This window comes from Leopardus geoffroyi, chromosome D2, assembly GCF_018350155.1.
Source record: "Leopardus geoffroyi isolate Oge1 chromosome D2, O.geoffroyi_Oge1_pat1.0, whole genome shotgun sequence".
NCBI lineage: Eukaryota > Metazoa > Chordata > Mammalia > Carnivora > Felidae > Leopardus > Leopardus geoffroyi.
The window spans coordinates 62,373,377-62,397,020 of NC_059334.1; the positions used below are offsets into that span (position 1 = coordinate 62,373,377).

At 53.3% G+C, this 23,644-nt stretch overlaps 1 protein-coding gene across 7 annotated transcripts in view; it reads right to left on the reverse strand.

The window, feature by feature from the left end:
* The window catches only part of SH3PXD2A (SH3 and PX domains 2A), a 243,427-nt gene that overhangs the window by 101,439 nt on the left and 118,344 nt on the right, over window positions 1–23,644 (reverse strand). For 6 of the 7 annotated variants that reach the window (XM_045438782.1, XM_045438783.1, XM_045438781.1 and 3 more), the window contains 2 exons: window positions 20,785–20,861; window positions 10,328–10,419 (listed from right to left, as the gene is read on the reverse strand). In XM_045438782.1, coding sequence (XP_045294738.1) covers window positions 10,328–10,419; window positions 20,785–20,861 — 169 coding nt within the window. Of the gene's footprint in view, window positions 1–10,327; window positions 10,420–20,784; window positions 20,862–21,027; window positions 21,125–23,644 lie in introns of those variants that run through there. The other variant, XM_045438788.1, reaches the window with a different exon arrangement.

A 23,644-nucleotide genomic window follows, 5' to 3' on the forward strand; every position in this document is an offset into this window, starting at 1 on the left:
ACATTAATTCAGGGTTCCTCCTGTAACAAATGGGCCACATGTTACAGAGGGGGTAAGAGGCTGAAGGCTTGGTCTGGTGCTAGGGTCGCAGCTGGACCCAAGACCAAAGTCAGGTATCAGTCTGGACAGTACCTGGCTTCCCTTTCAGAAGACATAGTGAGTGGGTCTGGTTCTGGAAGCAACTCGGAGGTCTGATCCCACAGCAGGAAGGCCCTCCTGGGAACCCTTGAGCTGGGGGAGGGGTCTCAGTGAAGGCACCCTGAACTGGCCCAGGGGCTCCTGAGCCTTGCACCTTCTCAAAGATATGGGCTGACAAGAAGCCTGGATTCCCCTTAAAGAGTTCCCAGATATGGAAAGTGCCCCTCAGCTGTTCCTTCAACTGCTCCCATCTGTGACCACAGCAACCAGGGGGTCCTGATTCAACTATTCAGCCCTATGGTCAGATAAAGTGTCCCATCTTGCAATTTGGAGCTAGTCATCCTGGCCATGGCCCCTGTGCTTGTGCTTCTCCATCATACACCCCTGTGATGCAGATCTGAATTTGGAAGGGTTTGAATCCAGCCTCCGACAATTACTAGCCGAGAGGTAACTTAACCAATATAAGCCTAAGCTTCCTCATCTGCAAAAAGGAAGCATGAGTCTCACAGGACTATACTGTTGGTTAAATAAGACAGGTCATGCTGAAGGGTCTGGCAGTTTTGGGCAGTATCCACCGAGTTTACAGACCTCTGCCAAGATGCTGGCAACTGTAATGCCCAATCTTGCCACAAGGTGGAGCCAGATACACACAGATCATGAACTAAGACACCCAAAGTCAAGTGGTGCCTGAACCCCACTCTACAGGGCTTGTGAAAGGGAAGGGTCACATGACCTGCAGAATGCTTGTCTCTTCCACATCTGACTGTGTCTGTGACTTTCATTGCCACGGCCACTAGCCTCCAGATCCAGGTGGCTACAAGCTTGGACTATTGTAATAGCCACCTGGTCCTGGTAAGATCACAGAATGTCAGAGCCAGAAGGGATCCCAGAGAACCAAATTTTCCCCCTCACCTGATGCTGAAGTGTAGAACGGGTTCATGACTGTTCAAGGTCACTCACTGGACCAGGCCCAACTCCTCTGGCCCAGCTCTGGTCAACACTGTCAGTCTCCAGGAAGACGATTCCTCTCAATTCCTTACAACTGCCCCAGTCTCAGGGAATCTCTCTGACCTGACCGCCCTGGTCTCTCACTGCCTTTCAGTGGCTGGCTCCTGCCTCACCCTCTGCTTGAATGCCACCTCTCCAGAGAGCCTTCCTTCCCTGACCACCTCACAGGAATAGCCCACGGGTGTGGATGGCCCAGCACCCATACAATCACTTGTTTCATTTCTGCCATCTCCACTGGATTGGCAGCTGTTATGAGCCCCGTTTTACAGGTGAAGAAACTGAGGTCTTGGTGTTTAATTTCCAGGCCACAGAGCAGGTCGGGGAGGAGCCAGGGTGCTAGCCAGAGCCTGGGCTCCTCCGCATCACACTCTGCTGCCTCCCACAGCAGCGAGCCAGGCCCCGTCCATGCTGTCTCCCCCTCAGACAACGACCTCTCCACAGGGAGGGCCGAGCTGTGTCCATTTCCATGGCCCCGCGTCTCATACTACAAAGATGATCAAAAACACTTGAAAGATAAATGCCTCCTGCCTGTTGCCAACAGAAGAAGCCCTAGTCTAGGAGGCCAAAGACCTGGTTTTGAGGGTTTGAGGGTCAGCTCTGCTACGGACTCCCTGTGGAAGGGTAGCTAGCCAGCAGACTGGTTACAATGGAAGGGTAATAATTACAAGGAGGGGGAACCGAGACACCCTTGAACATGACATAACTGCAAAGCAGGACTCCAGGGCTCTGTGGGGGGCTCATCCTGTGGCCTTGGGAGCAAGGGAAGGGGCCCTCGGGGGCCTTAGGCATACCGGGACCGTCCTTCTGGGGCTGAGGTTTCAGGGAAACACACACACCCCTGCACCCCTCTATCTTCCCTATCCCACCACCTCTTTTCCGCTCCTGCTTGAGCTTGAGAGCTGAAACCCTGTGCCAGACCTGAACACAGAGTAACCTTCTCTCCCTAGACATGGCCCGCACAGGCCTTTGCTCTGAGCTGGGCAGTGTGGGTTGGCCTCCCTCCTCCTCCCACCCAGCACGACAGCCAGGCCCTCGGCAATCCTCGTTCCCCAGAGCTGACGCCCCTTTCAAGTGGGTTGGAACCAGCGTCCCGTGGGCACCTTTCTGCCACCTGCCTAGGTTAAAGGGGGCCACGGCAGGGGGTGGACAGAGTCTGTTTGCAGAAAGTTCTCTGCGTTCCCACCCCCAGTTGCCAGTGGACCCACAGTCCCTATGTCCAGCTGGCCCTGTTGCCGGTCAGTATAAAGAAGCTACTTGTGCAGCTGCCAGCGACAGAGGAGCTGCAGGGACAGCGTGGGCCACGTCCCTGGCCAGATAGGTGCTGGCAGGGCCTGATGGCAAGGGCCTAACTGGGACCGCAAGGCACAGGGCAGGTGGGTGGGCTTTCCACTCTGATCCCCAGGCCACCATTCCCCTTGGAAAGGCTAGCAACACGGATGCCTTGGAGTTCCCGATAGCCAGCGAGTGGCCAGGACAGCTGCACCGACCCTGGTGAGAACTCCCAGAGCTGACCATTTCCATTCCTGGAGCCTTTTCTGAGTGGCCACTCTGCACCCAGGCCTGGGCTTGTGGAAGAAAGGGAAGAACAGGAAGTCCCCAGGAATGAGCTGTATTGGGTCAGGCGCTCTCGGGGCACTTGCACGCATTAGCGCCCTGGAACCTCCCCACCGCCATGTGGGTACTGTTGGCCACTTTCACAGGCTTAAAGATGTGACGTGACTCATTCAAGGCCAAAGGAGAGCTGGGTGTTTTGACGGTTTGTCTCTGGATTTCATTTAACTCCATTCAAAATTTTGACCTAGTGGCAACCTTGAGCCTTAAGGCCATCAGCCCATGAGTTCCTGGCACATAGTAGGTGCTCAGTGGGTACATGCTGAGGAGGGAAAGCACAGCAGGGACTCTCTCTCCAGTGCTCCTCCCTGTGCCTCCCAGGGAAGAGGAAGAGAGAGGGTGAGCACCTACTGCGTGCTCCACACACATCTCATTTCATTCTCAGCTCCTGGCCAGGTAGGTGTGACTTACAGAGAAGGCTCTGCCATCAACCTGAGGTCACCCTGCCATCAGCAAGGGAGCCTGGGTTCTAACTCAAGACATCAGGAGTCAGACACAAGCAAAGCGGTGATACTACCTCCCGAGCAGGCCTGACCTGGGGTTCAACCAGGACCAAGAATGGCAGGGGGAGAGGAACCCTGGAGGAGCCTCCCCAAATTCTCAGGGGCATCCTGCCTGCACCACCCCCACACTCTCTGTCTTCTTCCTGGCTCCCTGAGGCAGGGCTGGCTAAGTCCCTTCTGTCCCCCTGGACTGTTTTCCCCAGGGGAGGGCAGCCACCATGGCCTCTGTCCCTTCCAAAATAGAAATGGGAAGGGAGGCCAGGAGACTCTACAGAGGAGTGCCTTTTCTTGGGTCTGCCCTCCTGCCCACCCCAGCCCCAAAGCATCTGCCTGCCTCTGCCCTGTCCTCCATTCCTGGAACCCTTGCTCAGCACCCTCTGGGTCAGCCCCCACTCCAGACCCAATCTCTGGACTCTGCCTGGGTCAGACCTCCTCGTGGGACAGCCTCCCTTTCTCACTGGTCTGCTGGGCTGTCCCATGACAGGTGGCAGCCATGCAGGGGTGGACTCCCAGGCCAGATGGAGGTTGATGCTCTGGGCAGGCTGGGGCAGGGACAGTTCTGACCTGATCTGGCCATGGGCCCATCGGCCTCTTACCCCAGGTCCCTCTGAACATTGGGCCATTGTTCCAGGCCACAACAGAGGGTAGCTCTGTGGCCCTGGGGCTGAAGAACAAAAACCTGTTTAGCAAGGCTCTGCTCCTCCCATGCAAGTTCAAGAATTTGACCAGCATCCTGGCTGGTTTCATGGGAAGAAATGAGCTAAAGGGACAGGTCTGGGCCTAGAGCTGAGAGGGGGCAGTGGGGAGCGGGAGACCCTCAGCCTGCTTTGCGGGCCCACCCCGTGTCCCGGGTGCTGCTATGTAGGAGGGGAGCCCTGCTGACCACATGCTGCGGGCTGGCAGCAGATGGACGAGTAGGAAGCCCAGCAACCCAGTCTGGCCTCTGTTTCCCCCGCTGTGACACGGGGGAGCCACCCTGTGGCATGAGGTATGCTCACCCTGCCCGTGGGCTCGGGTGGAGAGCAGAGGGCCAACCACAGCTGGGCGGCACGAGGAGGTTGCATCACTGTCCTGTGGCCGTGAGTGACAGACCAGCTTCCCGCTGCTGTGCCCTCCCTACGTGGGTGATAGTGACAGCAAGCTCTGGCTGACTGTGTGCCAGCCTGTCCAGGCGCTTTGTGAGCAAAGGCATTGCCCTCCCAGCAACCCTTGGGGCTAGGCACCATTGTGATACCCACTTGACAGACAAAGAAACTGAGGCACAGAGAAGCAACAGGCAGAGCTGGCCTCTGAACCCAGACCAGTAATTCCAGAGGGGTCAAGAGCGCTCTTCACTCGCTTCTGTGACAGTGGGCAGTTCTATTTATAATTTTGTTAAATGGCCTCAACTTTGTTTTGGCTCATTTAGCATTTACCAGGTGCCAGGCCGTGCAGATGGGAGGCCCCCGTGGTAGGAGAGACCCATGAACATACTCCTGTGGTATGGTCAGTGCCACTCCCATGGCAGCCACATGCGAGCTACAGGTAGGGCTTTCTGGAAAGCGTGAAGGCTGAGTAGGACTCAGTCCTGTGGTGGGGGTGGGGTGGGGCAGGAAATGTTCCTGGCGGCGGGGGTGTGGGTTCAGAGGCTGGTGACACCTGGCTGCTCTCTGGTGACGGGAACCTAAGAATGAGGGCAGGGCCGGTGGGCCAGGTGGCTGGAGAGATGGAAAGGCAGGTCACAGGCCTCTGCAGGGGCCTCACGGGGCTGGACCTCTTCCTGCCGGCTAGACCCTTTCCAACAGGCATGCGCTTCAACGCAGGGGTCTGTGGACAGGCCTCGCAGAGGTCCCTTTGAGAACCTTTGGGTTCACTCTTTCAACTGGATAAAAATTTAAACTCGTAAAAAGAGACATTTGTTGGGTCATGTGGTTGCCTCGGCCTGAGTCCCGCCAAGCCATCTAGGCCTGCCTTAGCTGCCCTTTGCCATCGCTGACACCACAGGGGAATCAGAGCACGGGGACCCCACTGCTTGGGGGCCTCCTGTGCCTGTGGAAGCCAGGCCAGGCGACACCTGGCCCCCCAGCCCAGCAGGGCGTCAGTCCTCACGCAGCAGGTCTGTGAAGAGCATGTGTGGCTCCAGGCCTGCCTGGGCAGGCCACGTGCACAGCCAGGGGTCACCTCAGGCACTGCAGGGGTGCCAGGCACAGCTTCCAGGAGGCCAGGCTCAACTGGTTGTCAGAGTTAAGGCTCAGGACCACCCGGAATTGGAATTCGTCCTGCATTGAATGCCCTTGAGCTCCAGGGGTGTGTCTTTCTCTGCCTCCTTTAGTATTTGGTGACTAAGGCTGTCCCTACCCCAAGCTGGCCACACAGCTCTAGAATCCACAGAGAAGAGCCTAAGAAACATCATCACTAGCTTCTCTTACCCACTCCTGCCCACTCCTGCCCACTCCTACCCTGGGGCCATGGGCTGGGGGGAGATATGCTCAGCTCCCTCCACTGGTGGGGCGGGGGTGACAGGACGGTACCTCCCATTCCCAGGCACACCTGTTCGAGGCCTGCCTCCCCTGCCTCTCAGCTATGTGGCCTGGGGCATGCCATGTACAGCTAGGGCTTTTGTTTCCATATCTGCTAAATAGGGATAATAGTACTGACTTCAGGGGTGGCCTGAGATTTAAATGAGACAATATGCAGAGTAGAGACAAAGTGACCAATCAGGCTAATGTCTTCCTTTTCCTTTTGGCCCCACCATCAAGACACACATGCATACACATGTCTATGTGCACATGTACGCGCACACACACACACATACACACGTGTGTGTGTATGTGTGTGTGTGTGTGTGTGTGCATGCACGATCCTATTCAACTGCTGGCTTTCCAAGAACACATCATCCTTGGAAAGAAAATAATTGTTCAAGGGGCCAAGGCCCGTCTCCACCTGCTCTGGCTGGGCAGGGACCAGGAGGGGGCGCTGCTGAGGAGGTGGCAAACCTTAGGCGCCATGAGCTGAGTGACGGGTTAGGGCCATGGTTAAACGTGTCAGCCTGGAGCCAGCCTGCCTGGGGTTTGAATCCTGGCCCTGCTGCTTGCCAGCTGGGTGACCCTCGGTAAGCTACTTCACCTCTCTGGGCCTTGATCTCTGTAAAATCACGTCGCAGTCGATCTCCCGTGTAAGACTACATAATGAAGTCTGGATGATGGGTCTTGCCTTTGGCAGGTGTTTTCTGAGCACCTGCTCTGGGCGCTGGGGATGTGGCATGAAGAGAACAGGTACAAGTTCCGAGTCTCCCGGAACTGACATCCCCGTGAGAGGGAGCGACCGTAACTGCAGTGAGGGAACAGAATGTGGAGCAGAGGAGCAGCATGGTCTGATGCATCAGTCCTTCTGTGATGTTGAATAGGGACCATCGAGAGCAAGGACAGAAGCAGGGAGGCTGGGCAGGAGGCAGAATCCGTGTGAGGAACGGCGACAGTGCGGTTCCAGGTGGCAGCAGGTAGACGGGGAGATGTAGTCAGAGTCTGGAAACACTCCAAAGGCAGTGCCCGCCTGATGCGCTACGTGGATGGAGGGGTGTGACGGGAAGAGATGACTCTAGAATAACGCTGGGGTTTGGGGCCGACAAGGCAGTAGTGCATGTCAGTGTTCACAGGAGGAGGAAGGACAAGAGCTGCCCTCCTGGAGTGGCCGCATGAAGACATGACACCGCTTTGGCCACTCTGTGTTGGGCTCACCTAAAGTGTCTAGAGGGAACATCCTTTCTGTGCGGGGCTGGTGGTCTAGAAGTTTGGGGAAGGACCCTTCTCTCGCCCAGAGAAGCCAGTGAGCGGCTGGGGATCAGAGCCCAGGGGCTCAGCCCTCTGCTCCACCTCCCCCATCAAGGCTGGGTTGCCGCAGCCTTGTCTTTCCAGCAAGATGGAAAAGGGACACAGTCGCCCCACTCCAGGCCCTGTGAACGCTCGAGGGCCCCTGCGGCAGCACACTTGAAAGAGGCAGGGGGTTATCTGCAAAATTCCAATTAAATCCACAGGCTTTGATAATTTGATAAGCCACTCTACAGTCGCCCCTGAGTCAAAATACACTGTTACTTGATCCTGTGTTTATGTTTCAGGACGGAGGGGGAGGTGGACTGCGGTCTGGGAAGGTGCAGGCAGCTCTCAGAGAGGGGGGTGCAGGCCCTTGGCTGATAAATCGTCAGCCTGTCAGGCCAGGGTCACCTATAGGTCTGGGCTCTTATGGCGAGCACAGAGTGGACTGGAACATGAGTCTCTTGGCAGGTCCTGGAGGCCGAGCGGGACCGGGGAGGAGAAGCCTTTCAGAACTGTCTGTCCATGGCTGACCCTACTTCCTGAGCCTCAAGTCTGTCTCACATGGGACGGCTTCCAGGCCATCTCTTGCCAGACCGGCTGTGAACCAGCCCAGGTGACTAGCACCACCTGGAGAAAGAGGCCGATAACCCCACTGCCATAGTGACTTGGAGGCAAATGCTTTATGACCCCTTCCTGCAAAAGCCAGGCTGTGATCTGTAGGGTGGAGTGTGCACTGAACCACATTCCATTCTGTTCTACAACCTTCCATGGATAAAACTGTTGAATACTTCCTACGAGCCAATAGCACTGACCAGATTATCTTCCTACACTTGGTATCCCTCTAAGCCCTCTTCACCGTCCCATGAGTTCTACGTCGTGCTTTAGAGATGGGAAAACAGAAATACAGAGAGGTCGAGCAAATGGCCGGAGATCATAGAACCCTGAGTAGCAGGCTCTGACCCCAGAGCCTGGCTCTGCAAAGCCGTGCCCACTGCCCCCCCAATGCACAACTGTCTCCCCAAGCCCAGTTTCCTTGAGGGCTTTCTGGAGATGGGCACTACTGCCATGGAGAGGTGAAACAGGACCAATTTATTTAGCTGACTGGCAGAGAATGGGCTTAGGAGTACGAACGAAAGGCAGGCTCAGCGATTTTGTGGTGAGGCAACTGCTACTTCACCCACCAGGAAAGACCCCTCTGCCCTCCTGTGGGCACACAATCACATGTGTCTCCAATGACAACCACCTAGGGAGGGGCATCTCTTCTCTCCCCATGGAAGGACAGAGAACAGAAAAGGAAGGAGAGACTCTGTGAGACCATCACAGCAGGGGAGCAGCAGGGCCAGATAGACCAGGGACACTGCTGGCGCCTCAGGAGACTTCCTGTCCTGGGAGAGTGAGGAGGGCTGGGGTAGGAGCACAGAGAGGGGAGGACAGAGAGGAGCACTGAGAGGCGTCAGGACCATGGTCCCCCTGACCCCTTCTAAACCAAGGAGGCAGGTGGGAAGGGTGGAAAGAGTACAGGCCTCTGTTTGAACCAGAAAAACCTGGGTTCAAGTTCAGGCTCCTGCTGTGAGTCTCTGTTTCCTTATCTGTAACTTGGGGATGAGAATATATAAACCCTTATGAGCCTGACATATAGTACGTATGGTGAGAGCGATGCTTCTCCCTCTGGTGAGAACACACATTTCTGTCTCATTTTGTCATTTGCAAAGCTCTTGCCCAGCCCTCATGTCATCTGAATTTTACTGATGAGAAAAATGGGGCTCGGGGAAGCCATATGAGTGAGCTGCCTTGCAGTTGTGTGGCTAGGAAGCAGCAGAGTTGGGGTGTGAACTCAACACTGTACATCCTATTCCCTGTGGCTTTCAACCAGTCTACCCTGTGAACAAGTCACCGATGAGTTTCTGATGGATTGTAGCATTTGCTTGTTTCTTAAGCCCACGGCAGCCATCAGGAAGGTGGCTTTTGTTGGGCCAAGCCTCTGGGCTGGGTGGCTTTTTCACCCCCAAAAGGGCCTAGGCCATTTTAGGCTCTTGGTCTTATAGTATGACTGAAAAGAGAAGGGCCCCTTTAGGTAAAACTGCCATGTGTGGGTGTGCAGGCTGTGCGCTTTACAACCTCCATGGGTGCCACTCACAGAAAATGCAGTAAGTGGTGCCCCTGGAGCCATGTGACACACACCCTTGTCTTCAGGCTTCCCTTCCCCATCACCAGATGGCCTCCTGCCTCTTCCCACCTGTCCCAGATCATTCCTCCATACCTTTCTTTCCTTTCCCTCTGTTGTACCCACCCCATCTGCCTCTCTGCCACTCATCCTGGTACTTTAAGATTTTAGGGGAAAAGAGCTATTGAACGAAGGGATCTCTCAGCACCCCCTTTGGTCCTCTCCCCACCCTCTCCCCTGGCCAATATTTTCCCTGCTTGCCCTCTTCTGCTCATCTGCTCCTGGGCAGAAACCAGATTTCTCTCTCTACTGAGAACCTACTCTGGTGAGGATCTGTTCTGAGCAAGAGAGCGTGGCCGTCACAATGGAGTCTGGTCATGTATGTGAGAAGCTAGCATGACTGGGTGGGTCATCTTAAACACCAGACCCAGAGCAACCTGATTCCAGAGAGAAGAGAGGGAGATCTGCTTGGTTCCCCATTCCTCTCTAAATATGGGAATACCAGCCAGCACTGGGCCACTAGGAATCCAAGAGTTGGGTTCAAGCCTCCTGCCTGTCACATCCACAACGAGCTGTGTGACTTTGGGAAAATCACCTAACCTCACTGGGCCTCAGTTTCCTTCTCTGTAAACGTGACAACTAATGTCTATCACAAACTAGCCCAAGAGTTATTCAGCGGGTGAGTTTTCAGCCTGGGCAGCACATGCCTCCCCCCGCCCCCTCTGAAGGCCTACATTTCATTTGGGAGCTTGGGAGCATCAATAATTAAGAGCAATGACTGCTAACCCTGGGCATCTGAACAGAGGGTCCATTATATTTTCTTTGATCTCATCTGTTCCTTACAGTAACCTGTGAGCTAGAGTTTGCAGGAAAACCTGCTCCCCAAATGCACAGACAGCCCCACTTGTCAGCTCTGGGATAAAGGGAAATGAGGAGCAAGCTTGGGCAACAGGGAACAATGGTCTTCATACCTTTGGCCCATCTCTCCCCGGCCTGGTTGGCCTTGCCAGCTCCCCCTTTCCTTGTGTGCCCACATCCTGAGCCTCTCCAGCCTGCCCTCAGCTTTAGCCCACACCTCAAAGCACACAGGAGATGACTGAGCTACCACTTACTCTTTTGGGGGGTTGACATCCTCTGGTCGGGCCTCAAAGAACCGAAAGACTTCATCACACTGTGAAATGTGGGGAGGCAGTCGGACAAGTGCCTGTGGAAAGATAGGAAGAAAGGGCATTAGGCCTGATGAAAGTCAAAAGCAGGGTCAATTCAGTCTGACGGTGACGGCACAGGCTCCAGGCCTGTGCCGTGGAAGACACCGTCATGCAGCCAGCCACCCAGCCAGACGACTCATCAGCGACTGAACTGATCAGCTAACATGAAACAACTCTTCATCCATCCCATCAACTAGCCAACCAGCCAGTTAATCCACTAACCAACTAGTCAACTAATAAAAATAATCAGCCAACCCCAATTAATCTATCAACCATCCAGTCAACAATTCGACCAACCAACCATTCAACTAGCCAGTTCACCAACTAAACAACCAGCCAACCGAGCACATCACAATGACCATTGAGCCCTAGGTCTCGGAGCCCTCGGGAGCCAGTCATTCGGCACGAACCCTGGAAGGATTCCCTCCTGCCCAGAGAGTCAGTCCAAGATCCTTAGCCTGACAACCCAAGGGCTTATGCTACCAGCCTCATCTCCCACCAGTCACATTCTGGACACAGCTGCTAGTCACAGCCCCTAAATACTGACTGCACAATTAATTATTTCATGACAAGCGGATAATTCTACCAAGCACAACAGGGTGCTATGACAGAATCTGATAGGACCCAGGAAGATTAGCAGAGAGGAGGGGGGGCGGTTTCAGGAAAGACTCTGAAGCTGAGTTCTGAAGGATGGGTAAGAATTAACTGGTCAAGTGAGGGTGGTGAGACCAAGCATAGTGGCTCCGTGGGGCCTGAGCGCACTAAACGAGGGGAGAGGGACCACCAGTCTGGTCCAGCAGGGCTTTGTTTAGGATGCCTGGCAGAGTGGTATGAGCTGAAGGGGTTGAAAAGGCTTCTTAGAAGAGTGGCCATGAGCTAGTGAAGAGGTATGTGCAGTATTTGGACAGGCAGAGAAGAGAAGGCAGCCACCGTACAGGGGTAAGTGTCAGGTAGGGGCATGCACCAGCTGTGAGCCCGTCACCCCAACAGGGCTGAGAGTCTGCTGCTGGAAAGTGAGGAGTCACAGTCAGAGGTGATCAGAGTTCCTGTTGCACACCAGACCAGCACATACTGCGTACCTTGCAGCCTGGGGCACCCGGGACCCCCGACCTGCCCCAGTCCAACGTGGAGGCCACGGGGGAGCATGAGACAGGTGAAGCCCTGCTCCTGGCTACTCAATTCAGTATGCAGAGAAGACACTGGAACGATTCTTTAGCACAAACAGATGGGAGAGGTTGCTCCCAAGGCAGGGCTGAGGGACAGGGCCAAGGGAACTCTGGGATAGAGCCAGGAGAAGGGAGAAGAAAACTTGGGATGGTGTTATTGCAAAGCATTCAAGTGTGGCATCGAGCAGTAGGCATCCCAGCATGACGGCCCTTTTTGATATCATATCCACACCTGGGCAAGATGAGATAAGACCTGACTGCAACACTCTGCAACTCACAGCTGTTCTTTCTAGAGGCCAGGGCTTTCCAAGGGTCTCTAACAGATCACACACCCATGAGCAGTCAGGAAATAGGAAAGAAGGGAAATTAACATGTAATGGGCAACTGCGATGCTTCAGGCACCGTCCTAAGTCCCTTGACTCCAATTACCCAACAAACAGGGAGTGCCTTTCAGTGCGTGCCTGACATGGGGCTGTGTCCGGTGTCACAGGGATGAGCCAGACACAGCTTCTGCCCTTGCAAGAGCATGTCTGACGAGGTGTCCCTCCATTTTGTTCCGGAGGTAGACATCACTGCCTTTGTTTATGACGGGGACACTGAGACTATTCTGCTAAAGTGCAGAATGAAGCCCTGTGCTCAGGAGGTAGAATCAGTGCAAGTTGCCCCGAAGTGTTCAGGTTTTCCTTTCAAATACGTGGCATGTGCTGTTTTCTCCCCCAGGAAGGGTAGAGGGAAAGGGAAACTGAGGAAGGCGAGAGAAAGAAAAAGAGAGACAGAAACAGAGAGATGCAGGGAGAGAGACAAAGAGACAGAGACAGATGGAGAGACAGACATACAGAGACATAGGGAGACTGATACGGAGAGACAGAGACAGAAAGAGATGGTGGGGTGGGGGTGGGGGTGGATCAGGCCTGTGCACGGCAAGGGCTCCTGGCAGGAGAACTTAAGGGCTGGGCTGGGCAGGGGGGAAATCATTACCAGGGACCCAGGCTGTGTGCACGCTCGCTGCCAGGGTGACCTCCCTGAAAGGAAGAGGGAAGGGAGCCAGGGCTGGCTTCCAGCGGGCCCGGAGCGCCAGCACCCTCCCAGCTCAGCACGCTGCCACCCGCCCCCGGCGCAGCCCCTGGCCAGCCACGGCTCGCGCCGCCCCAGCAGCAAACACAGGGGCTCTTCATGCCGACAGAGACCGGCATTCCGGGGCCAGAGGACGTGTGGGCCGTGAGGGCTTCAGACAAAGAGGCCTTTTGGTCGAACCACCGTGGCATCTTGACTGAACAGAGAGCCCCGAAGGGAGCCGCATGGAGGGCTCATCCTGATTGCAGGCAGACAAGAGGCTCCCAGCTCAGCCCAGCTTCCATCAGCCCTGCCGCCAAGCCCAGATCTGCCAAAATTATCTGGCAGGAGAGCTAGGTGCTGAGCAGTCTGGCCTCCGAGGCCTGGGCTGCCAATCACTGCCAGAGCCGGGAAACCCCCAAATCCAGCCATTCTGAGAGGAGCAGGTGGGGGCCATACATGGGTATTTTCAAGGGCACCACCCAGGCCATTGAAATGCCAATGCCATTGGGCATTCAGGATTTATGCTATGGGTGGTTAAGTCAGGGCCTCAGGGCCACCCAGACATGGGTTTGAGTCCTGGCTCTACCATTCATGGGCTGTGTGGTGCTGAATGCGTTACTGGCCTCTCTGAGCTCAGTACAATGGGTATGACATGGCACCTATTTGTTAGGAGGCTAGGTGAGATTGTAACTAGGAGGAGCCTAGCACAGTGCCTGGCACTGAGTAAACACCGTAAATTTTAGTTGTTGTACTGTTGTCTTTGCTGCTATGTTCTCTAGATGAATGGAGTGATACATACTAGAAACAACATTGGAATGGGAGTCAGGAGACCTCAATTCTAATTCCAATCCTGCCCTTATATATTTGCCCATGACCTTGGGCAGCTCACCTCACCTCTCTGGTTGTCATTTCTTCTAGGATAAAGCAGACTAACTCTGGAATCTCAAACTATCTCAAGGAAAACCTGTCGGGTGAGGTAGAGTGATTCTGTGGGTACAAGTGAAATCGTGCCTTGTAGATGGCCCACCTTGGTCTTAGAGATCACCATGTTCATTAGTATAGCAAAGGCTCTGAGAAGTCCTGCAGGGAAGAAACCTGTAGAGCTTTGTTCAGATCAGCATTTACTGATAATCATGGCATGCTGAAGGATTGGCTCATGTAATCATCACATTAACTCTAAGAGATGGGTATGACTATGATTTCAATTTTAAGGAGAAGCAACTAAAGCACAGAGGTGAAGTGATTTCTCAAGGCAGCACAGCCAGTAAGTAGCAGAATTTTCAATCAGGCCGTCTGAGTCCAGAGCCTGTGCTCTGTCCGGAGCTAGTACTGCCTCCAGCACTACCCACAAGTCTCTGACCGTGGAGCAGGTCCTCCAACGATTCCTGCTGACAGCCCATCAAACACAGCTGGGACAAATCCAGGCTACAGAAATTGTGAAGTTTCTTCCATCTCTAACAGTCTGTGGCTCCAGCACTACAAACAGCACCATTATTAGTGAATTCGGTGTCTGATCTATCATTTTATGTGACTGAGCCTTTCTTTTTTTTTTTTTAATTTTTTGTAAATTTTTAAAAAGTTTTTTAATGTATATTTTTGAGAGAGAGAGAGAGAGAGAGAGAGGGCAAGCAAGTGGAGGAGGGGCAGAGAGAGAGAGAGAGAGAGGGAGGGAGACAGAATCTGAAGCAGGCTCTAGGCTCCAAGCTGTCAGCACAGAGCCTGATGAGGGGCTCGAACCCATGAACTGTGAGATCATGACCTGTGCTGAGGTCAGATGCTTAACTGACTGAGCCACCCAGGTGCCCCTAAAGTTTTTTTTAATGTTTATTTATTTATTTATTTGTGTGTGTGTGTGTGTGTGTGTGTGTGTGTGTGAGAGAGAGAGAGAGAGAGAGAGAGAGAGAGAGAGAGAGAGAGAGACAGAGACAGAGAGACAGAGAAAGAGCATACGCATGAGCAGGAGTAGTGACAGAGAGAGAGGGAAACAGAATTTGAGGTAGGTTCCAGGCTCTGAGCTGTCAGCACAGAGCCTGACACGGGGCTCGAACTCACAAACTGCGAGATTGTGACCTGAGCCGGAGTTGGACGCTTAACCGACTGAGCCACCCAGGCACCCCCTAACTGAGCCTTACTAATAGGTCTCTGATTCAGGTTAGGTGGGAAGAGCTGGAATGAGTATGACCTCACAGCCCTCGGCACCCAGGGAGGGGGCAGTGCCCTGTGGGGCTGCTTAGAGTATGCAGGCCCCTGTCCAATGTCGGTTGAGCTGAAATCAGTCCCTTTTTGACCTTGCCATCCTGTGGTCCAGGGGGTCCGTGAACTAGCTGAGAGCAGATATGGAGAAACAAGGCAACAGAAGGAGTCAGGGCAGGGGGTGCCTAGGAATGGGGGAGACTAGTGAAGATGTGCTGAAGAGCTACCCAGGTGTGCCACCAGCCCGTCCCTCCAGTGCCTCCCTTCCCCAGTCCTAAACTGCCCTGAGGTCTCCAGCTCCTGGCCTGTCCTGACCATTTTCTGGGAGCCAGTGACCTGGGCCACCATTTGGTACCATGTCATCATTCTAGAAGACACGGTTCAGATAAGGGAGAGGGTGGCTGCACTGCGTGCCTCTGAGACCTCCACCCAGATGCTGCAGCCACAAGCCTGGTTTTTCTAGTGCAGTGGCATGGGAGAGGGCCCCAGGCAGACTGAGCTCAGACCCGCTTTGAAATGACCCAATGACCCCCTTCCATGAAGCTTGCCACTCTGGGTAATGTCTGCCCAAAGACAAAAAACAAACTTCTGCATTTGGCAAAACAACTGTGGATGCCCTGCTATTTCCATGGGATCTAACATTTTCCTCTTTTTAGGAGCATCATTTTGATTTCTTTTTTTAATTTCAGAGGGAGAGAGAGAGAGTGTATGAGCAGGGGAGAGGGGTAGAGGGAGAGAAGGAGAGCATCTTAAGCTCAGCGTGGAGCCTGACGCCTGAGAGTGGAGCCTGATGCAGGGATCAATCTCATAACCGTGAGATAATGACCTGAGTCAAAATCAAGAGTTGGGACACTTAACTGACTGAGCCACCCAGCTGCCCCAGGGGCGTCATTTGATTTCTTATCAATGTAAATCTTCTGGGTGAAAGCCCAGGGACTTAGGGTCAGGTGGGGGTGTGACACAGGGGGCTGGAGTCCTGCCCATCTGGCCACACGCCCACTCTCTGCCCCCATCCCCACCCCTGGGCTGCCTCTAGCCTGCCTGGAATGTTCCTCCTGGATCCCTATCTAGGAAGCTGGGAGCTCACAGAACTTCTCTGAATCAAACACAAGAGTTCTCTTTTTGAAGGGTGTAGCCGCAAATCCTTCTGAAATAGAAACAGCATCTAATTCGTAGCATTTAAGCCATTTCACAAGGGATCCTAGTACATTGGGGCTTCGGGGACATGTCACCGTCCTCAGAGGTTTCCTCTGCTTGTGTGTGATCCTTGCATTTTATCATCAGATACTGGATGGACACCCACATGAAGCCAGGCTTCCTGCTTGTTACTGAAGACACAAAGATAAAAGATGTGGCCCTCCAGTTGCTCCCGGTCCAGAGAAGGTGGACACACAGAAATCACCCTCCTACAGAGGATAGGTGTGCTGCATGGAAGCAGGCACAGAGTTTTCTGGGGAGTGGAACAGCAAGGGTGGTTGGCTTTCCCTGGGGAGTCAGGAGGCTTCTAGGAGGGGCATCATGGGAGCTGAATGCATCTGCAGGAAAAGGACTAGCAAGGCCTGGGAGTGGCAGCCTAAGGGACTCTGGCTAGTTGGGAACGGCTGCACCTCTGGCGGACTGGACTGCAGAGCCTTGAGGAGAGGCAGGTGCTGAGGTCTGAGCAGCACTTAGAACGAGCCCACAGAGGGCCCAGCCAAGCGCCCAGAGGTTCTGGTGGGCAATGGGGCTCCCCTGAGGGTCTTCAAGGAGAAAGGGACATAATCAGCTTTATCCCAGGCTGGAAATGCTTTGCCTGGGTCTATCTGGGCCTGTGGAGATGGAGATATTCTACCAGTTGGGTTCTCCCAGAGTACCAGCCCACGTGGGAGGCAGGAACAGATCAATCTTCGCTCTCTGCCTCCGTGTCCCCATCAGCAACACTCCTGACCCAGGCTAGCCCTTAGAATGGGGCCCATAAGAACAAAGTCTCCCTGTATCTAGGACTGAGTATACCAGGAAGTCTCGGTGCTTCTTAAAGGCATGTGTTTTGGTTGGGACATGAACCTTCCTCTTTATTAAGGTGAGAGCCAATGATGGGCCAGGCATGGTAGGAGGGAGATGCCTGGGACTAAGAACCACGTCCCAGAAATAGCCTCAGTTTTCAAATCTGGGAAGTGGGAATAAAAATGAATGAGTCTGATAGATGTGGAGGGGAGATCCTGCCTTGTCCCCCTCCCCCAGTCTGACTACAGCCAACCCTTCATCCCTCCCACAAAGAAAACCATTGATCCTGAAAACAAGTCTATCTTGGACGGCGGAATAATAGAAGCAATCTCAGCTTTTTGGGCAGCAAAAAAAAATTCTAGTTGCACCCACCAGGAAATGGAGACTTGTATAAACGTCATTACCATGGCAAAGGGTGAGTTGATCATTCTCAAACACTCTCTCTCCCTGCCCCCCACCCCACCCCCTGCCCTGGGATATTTATTTTATCCCCTAGACAAACACTGCAAACATGTATTTCACACGCAGGAATGGGGTAAATGGAGTCACTTATAAAACTGTTAGTCGGAGCCCCTAAAGTATAGCTCTCGCTTGTTAGTAAGATGAAAGTCTTCGACGTTTTGAGGCCACAGAATCATTAAATATTAACCACATAACCATGTTGCCCATTAAATTAATTTATGGAGCTAAAGAAATGCCTTTGGAACCCCTCTTGATAGACACCCAGCCCTCAAGTGCCACATAAAACAATCACCCGACTGGTGCTCGGTCAATTTTCCGTGACGCTCATCCAATCTGCCCCATATATGTTTAAAATTAACACTGAGATTTGGGCTGTGAAACCACCATTGGGCAGAGGGACTGGCTGGCCGGCGAAGGCAGGGAGCCCGAAGTCTGGGGAGGTCTACTGCGCGGTCAGACTTTCCGCGTCTGAGTCCTGGCACAGGAGCTGGCTGCTCTGTGCACAGAGCCAGCTTCACAGTTTTGGGTGCATCTGAATGCCCAGCAAATCCCAGACTGGGAGCCCGCGTTGGCCAGCAGTCCAAGGAAGATGCTGCCCAGCCAAGCAAAGCTGCATATGGAAACTGGAAACAAAAATCCCAGAGGTTCCCAGCAGTGTGTCCAGGGACAGACATGAACGAGGGAACGGCTGGCCATGCAGCAGACTGCACATGGCACTGACCATGGAATTCATGGTGGGGGCCAGCGATGATGAGTGACACTCGGATCCTGAGTGGCCACAGATTGGACAATTGGGAGGCAGAGCTGTGAAGCACGGTGCTGGGTGGCAGTGGCCATGGACCGTTGCTGGCTTATCTATCCCTAATGATGATTCCAAGGTCATTCCAAGGTCTCAGACAATCATACCACAGGTCCCAGCTTTCTAGTTCCGAAGAATTAAAGGCCACTTCTGCACTGCCCTCCCCCTCCCTCCTCCACCACCCCCTCTCCTTCCCCCCCCCCCCCACCCCATTCTCAGAGTAAATTACAGCCTGTGAGATGGCTGGCTGCTTGGTGAACCCATGACATTCCTCCTTGCTGCCTGGCTCTGTGCTAATCAGGTTAGGAGGCCCCTCCTCTTGCAGACTCCATTTAAATGGCTCCCCCGGCCACCAACTGGGCACCACTGGGGCCCCAGAGTCCCCCTGAATCTCATCCTGATTCAGGAGTCCTGTTCAAAGCCTGATCCCAGGAGATAAGATGTTATCAGTTTCCTCCTCCGGATGGCCTAGGATACGGCATTTCCACTGCAGATGCCTCGGGCTCCACCAGCTCCAGGAGGCTGAGGCTGATGTGAGCCATAAATCCCCAGCTGGGAGAGGCCTCCCCCCCCTCTGCCCCCTCCTCCATTAGCTTTGCCCATTTATTTAACTTCTTGGGAGAGGAATAAAGAGAAATAAAAGCTCGGGCGGCAGCCATCAACTGAACTGGAAATGGCAAATGCTCTTTAAAGAGAAAAATGAATATTGATCCGAAGAAGAGGAGTTTCTTGTGTCAGACAATTCATCAGCGGGAATTCTCTTTAGGTTAAGGCAGACAGTGTGACCGAGTATAATTGGCACAGTCACAAAATGGAAACCTGGGTTGATGGAGACTATATGGGAGTGTTCGTCTTCCTACGGGCTTGGGGACACCAGTTAATACCTTTAGCAACTTGATTCTTATTTAAACATTTTTATTGCCAAACGTAGTGTTTCTGAATCGTAAAACACTAGTGCATCAAGGGACTGTGCAGCAACAATTCCGTGCAGGGACAGAGCATTTCAGAAGTGACAAACACTATGATACATACTCTCTTGTGCAGCGCCTTTCGTGAACTCTGCAAGAGTTGCCTTTACCCTGGTTTCCAGAGGAGGCAACCGGGACTCAGAGAAGTAAAGTAACTCGCCCAGAGTCACAGAGCTAGTGGGGGGTAGTGGGATTTGATCCCAGCTCTTCCCGTCCTAATGCCAGCATTGCAACTATCCCATACTTGCTTCTCCTCAAGGGTCTTGAGTCAGACTCCACAAGTTTCACTGAACTAAGAAGTCCCATTTCCGGGGCGCCTGGGTGGCGCAGTCGGTTAAGCATCCGACTTCAGCCAGGTCACGATCTCGCGGTCCGTGAGTTCGAGCCCCGCGTCAGGCTCTGGGCTGATGGCTCAGAGCCTGGAGCCTGTTTCCGATTCTGTGTCTCCCTCTCTCTCTGCCCCTCCCCCGTTCATGCTCTGTCTCTCTCTGTCCCAAAAATAAATAAACGTTGAAAAAAAAAAAATTAAAAAAAAAAAAAAGTCCCATTTCCATCAAAGCCAGTGGTAACAGTGTATTGTTTACGCCTTTTAATAATAATCATCAAAAGCCAGCGTCTCCTGAATGCCTCCTCTCTCCCGGACACTGTGCTGGTGCCTGGCCTGTGCCTGCTCCTTTCATCCCCACGACTACCATCTGTGGAGCCACTGTCCTCCTCCCTATTACACAGGTGTGAAAATTGAGGCTCTGGAAAGTTAAGTGACTTGCCCAAGTTCATGCAGCTAGTGAGGGTTTTGAACCCAGGCAGCCTCGCTGTCCAGAGGTCTGGTGCCCAGGCCGTTTTCGCTGCCGGGATCCTAGGCTCTAATCAAAGTGGAAAGAGGAAGGGACTCTGTTTCATGACCCCGTGGTCACTCTCCCATCTGTTCTTTGGCATTGGCTGTTTTTTTTTAAGTTTATTTATTTATTTATTTATTTAGACAGAGACAGCAGGAGCAGAGTAGGGACAGAGAGAGAGAGAGAGAGAGAGAGAGAGAGAGAGGGAGGGAGAATCCCAAGGAGGCTCCACACTGCCAGCACAGAGCCCAATGCAGGGGCTTGAACTCACAAAACCGTGAAATCATGACCTGAGGTGAAACCAAGAGTCAGACGCTCAACCGAATGACACCCAGGCGCCCCTGGCAGTGGCTGTTTTGAGGCACCTGCGCACACGCACCTGTGTGTCTGTGAGAGTGAGCACTTGCATCGATAAAAACGTGTGCACAAACATCCGTGACCATCAACACTTCTGTGAATAAACAAATATGCATTTCCGATATTTCAGATACTATTGAACTCAGAATTGGTTCCAACAACGTCCTGAAAGGAATTCACAGAAACAGTTCTCCTGTGTCAAGCAAAAAGTCCCATACAGAATCCCTTCAGCAGGAGACCCCTTAACTGAGCTCCCGAGCGGGTGGAAGTGATTTAAAATAGTGTTTTGTAAACATGGACATGTCCCAAAAGAAGTCTCAGCTGTGATCCCAAGGCCCATGTGCTCCAGGGGGTGGCCCAGTCACGAGCGACCCCTCCCTGAGGGACAGTCATACCCACCCCTCTGGCCAAGAAATGCCAGGTGTCAGGATGCATCTGCTAACCACAGCCAAGAGTTTTATACAGATGGCTCTCCTTCACAGATGGACAGACTCTCTGGCAGACGGACCGGCCCCTCCCCCACCTGCAGACGCACCCTTACCCGGCAGTACTCGTCGATGGGCTTCAGCCTCTTCACAGCTACGTCCCGGATGTGGCTTCTCCGGAAGAGGATTTTGCCTGGAAGAGACAAACGCTCGTGAGCTGGTTGATTCTGGGGAAGGCTGCCATGGGACCTGAGCCACCTACACTCATTCCCCTCTCCCTCAGCTTCTCAGCATTTTAGCTGGCTACCAAGTGCCACCACCTCTGCCCATTGTCAAGAAAACAAGAGAGGAGCAGTCACCTCTCCCAGGGGGTAGGAGGCGCCCGAGGCTGAGGGCCCAGGACCTCTGGGGCCCAGGAGCCCCAGAGGCTGCCATCTTGGCCAAATCACCTTGTCTGGGTCTAATGGCAGAATCGATGCCCTGACATGGGTGTGGCTCCCAAGTGACCTCACAAATAAATACAAAGGACGGCTCAACCCACACGCCATGTTTGGTTTTCAGGCCCATCCCTCCTTGAGAAATCAGCATTCCTTCCTGCCAGTCAGGCAGGAATTCCTATTCTTAGTTTAGGTGGGTGGCTATTTCCAGGGCGGGCACAGGCCAATGCCAAGGGAGCACGGCTGCCCCAGCCTGACTTTTCTCCAGCCTCTCTGTACACACAGCCTCCAACAGTGCAGGCCACTGTGCAGATGGGCTGGTACACCCCTCTGCAGGTATGGGCAAGGCTTACAGGAAAGGCCAGCCCCTCAGACTTTCCCAGCAGGCTCTTCTGAGCTTGCTGAATTCAATTTTAACAACCAGATCAATGTATAGTCCTTTTCAGCCGGTTCAATTCAGAGTTTGATCTCCTTGGTCTGACTTTCAAGTCCTGACACGGTTAACATTTCTACGCCCCATGGCCATCGATGTTGAGTCAATGCCCCTTTCATTGTTTTTCAAGTTTATTTATTTTGAGACACAGAGAGAAAGAGAGAGAGAAAGAAGACAGCATGAGCTGGGGAGGGACAGAGAGGGAGGGACAGAGAGAATCCCAAGCAGGCTACACTGTCAGCACGAAGCATGATGTGGGGCTTGAACTCACCCACCATGAGATCATGACCTGAGCTGAAACCAAGAGTCTGACGCTTAACTGACTGAGCCACCCAGGCACCCCCAATGTCCCCTTTTTAGAAGGCCTTCCTTGATTAGCTGAGCTAGGAGCAACTTCCTTTTTCCAGAACATCCACATACTTTGTCCATTCCTAAGTTACTCGCCTCATTCTGCTGTGTGTTACAGATATGTGTGAGCCCCCTTCCATCAGGGGCCTGACACATCCTAGGACACACACAACCCAGCCCATAACTGTAACAAACATCTGTTGTTCAAGTCTGCCCAGTTTCCCTCTGGAGAGCCTCCCTCCTCCATTCCAGGTCCCTGGGGTTTTCTAACCACACCCCCTGGCAACAAGAGTAGACCCAGCCCAGCCAACCAGAATCACAGTGATTGGCTCAGAGATGGGCAGGGGACCCCATCTGGGCCAATGAGGGTCAGCCCTGAGACTTCTGCTGGAGGCTTTTTTCTCCCACAGTTTGTAAGCTGGCAGGATGAAAGCCTGAAGCTTCTAGTGGCCATATTTATTACTGTCCGAGAAGGAAACCTACTGAGATAAAGGATCTGTGCCTGGAACGAAATAGGGGCTCAGTAAATGCTTCCCGAATGGTTCAAAAGCAGAGCAAAGAGATGATGAACAGCAGATTCCTTTGACATCATTTGAAAGCTGGATATAGCTGTTTGGAATCCAAGGTCTACCTGGTACTTTTCACATGTATGAAGCAATAAAATCATTTTTTAAACTAATTGGAGATGGATTTTTACACTTGTGTTCAAGGAGTTCTAATTAAGATAATTGCCATTTCATGTGAACAGATACACAGACTGCATGTCAATACACTTGAGTTTCTTCTATCCGGGCCCCAGGGAAGTACGAAGCATTGCCTTGGTTTAAGTTGTTTCCCCGGTGGCACCCAGAGATGAGGCATGTAAGTGGTTTATTTGGGAGCAGATCCCAGAAGATAGCAGGAGGGGAGTGGAAGGGAAGACAGGGAAGGTAAGGAAGAATTGCCCAGCCAGTTCACCCCTATGGGTAGCCACAGCTCAGGTCTGTTGGGGATAATATGGACTACACCTCAGAGGTATCCCAACTAAGGGTGAGGGGTATTTGTCACCAACTTCCTGCTTGTGAACATCTGAGAGTGCCAGGACATCTCTGGCACTTCCTGCCGAGTACGCTCCTGTGGCTACAGCAAAGCTCCCAGTCCTTCCCATGAGCAGCCTCCAGAGACAGAGGTCAAGGGCAGTGGACCTCGGAAGGCTAGAGCCTGAGTTCCTGGCCACCAGAAGTACTGGTCACCAGCCCTGCTCCGGTCGGACCAGGGAGCATCTAACTCATCTTATCATGCGTGACTTGCTTCCCATTTGGGCCCCTCATCCCCCCACATCAGATGTGACCACCTCCTTCCTCCCCTTGGCACCCACACCCCACTCAGCACGAGGCTTTGCATACAGCAGGCGCCCCATAGGTACTTGCTGGCCCATCCACTTCCCTCTCCTGGACTGTCCCTCAAGCTCTCTTTCCTCCCTTCCTCTCCGAAGCCAGGCAGACAGGCCATCTCCCCGTCAGAGGGACGATGCTGTGCAGACTGGACAATGTCATCAAGATAAATCGGCTTTGCCACGTGTTACTTTTGAATGGAGATAAAACATGATTTATCAAGACACTGGAGACAGCTTCTTTTCCTTGGAGGAAGATGTCACAGATCTGGTATTCCTGGCCTCTGTGCCTCCTACCCTTTTTTGGTTGCCTGTCGCTTTATTGCCTGCATGCTGCGGGAGCATATGCGTACAGCCATGGGGACAACATGTGCAAATAAACGCAT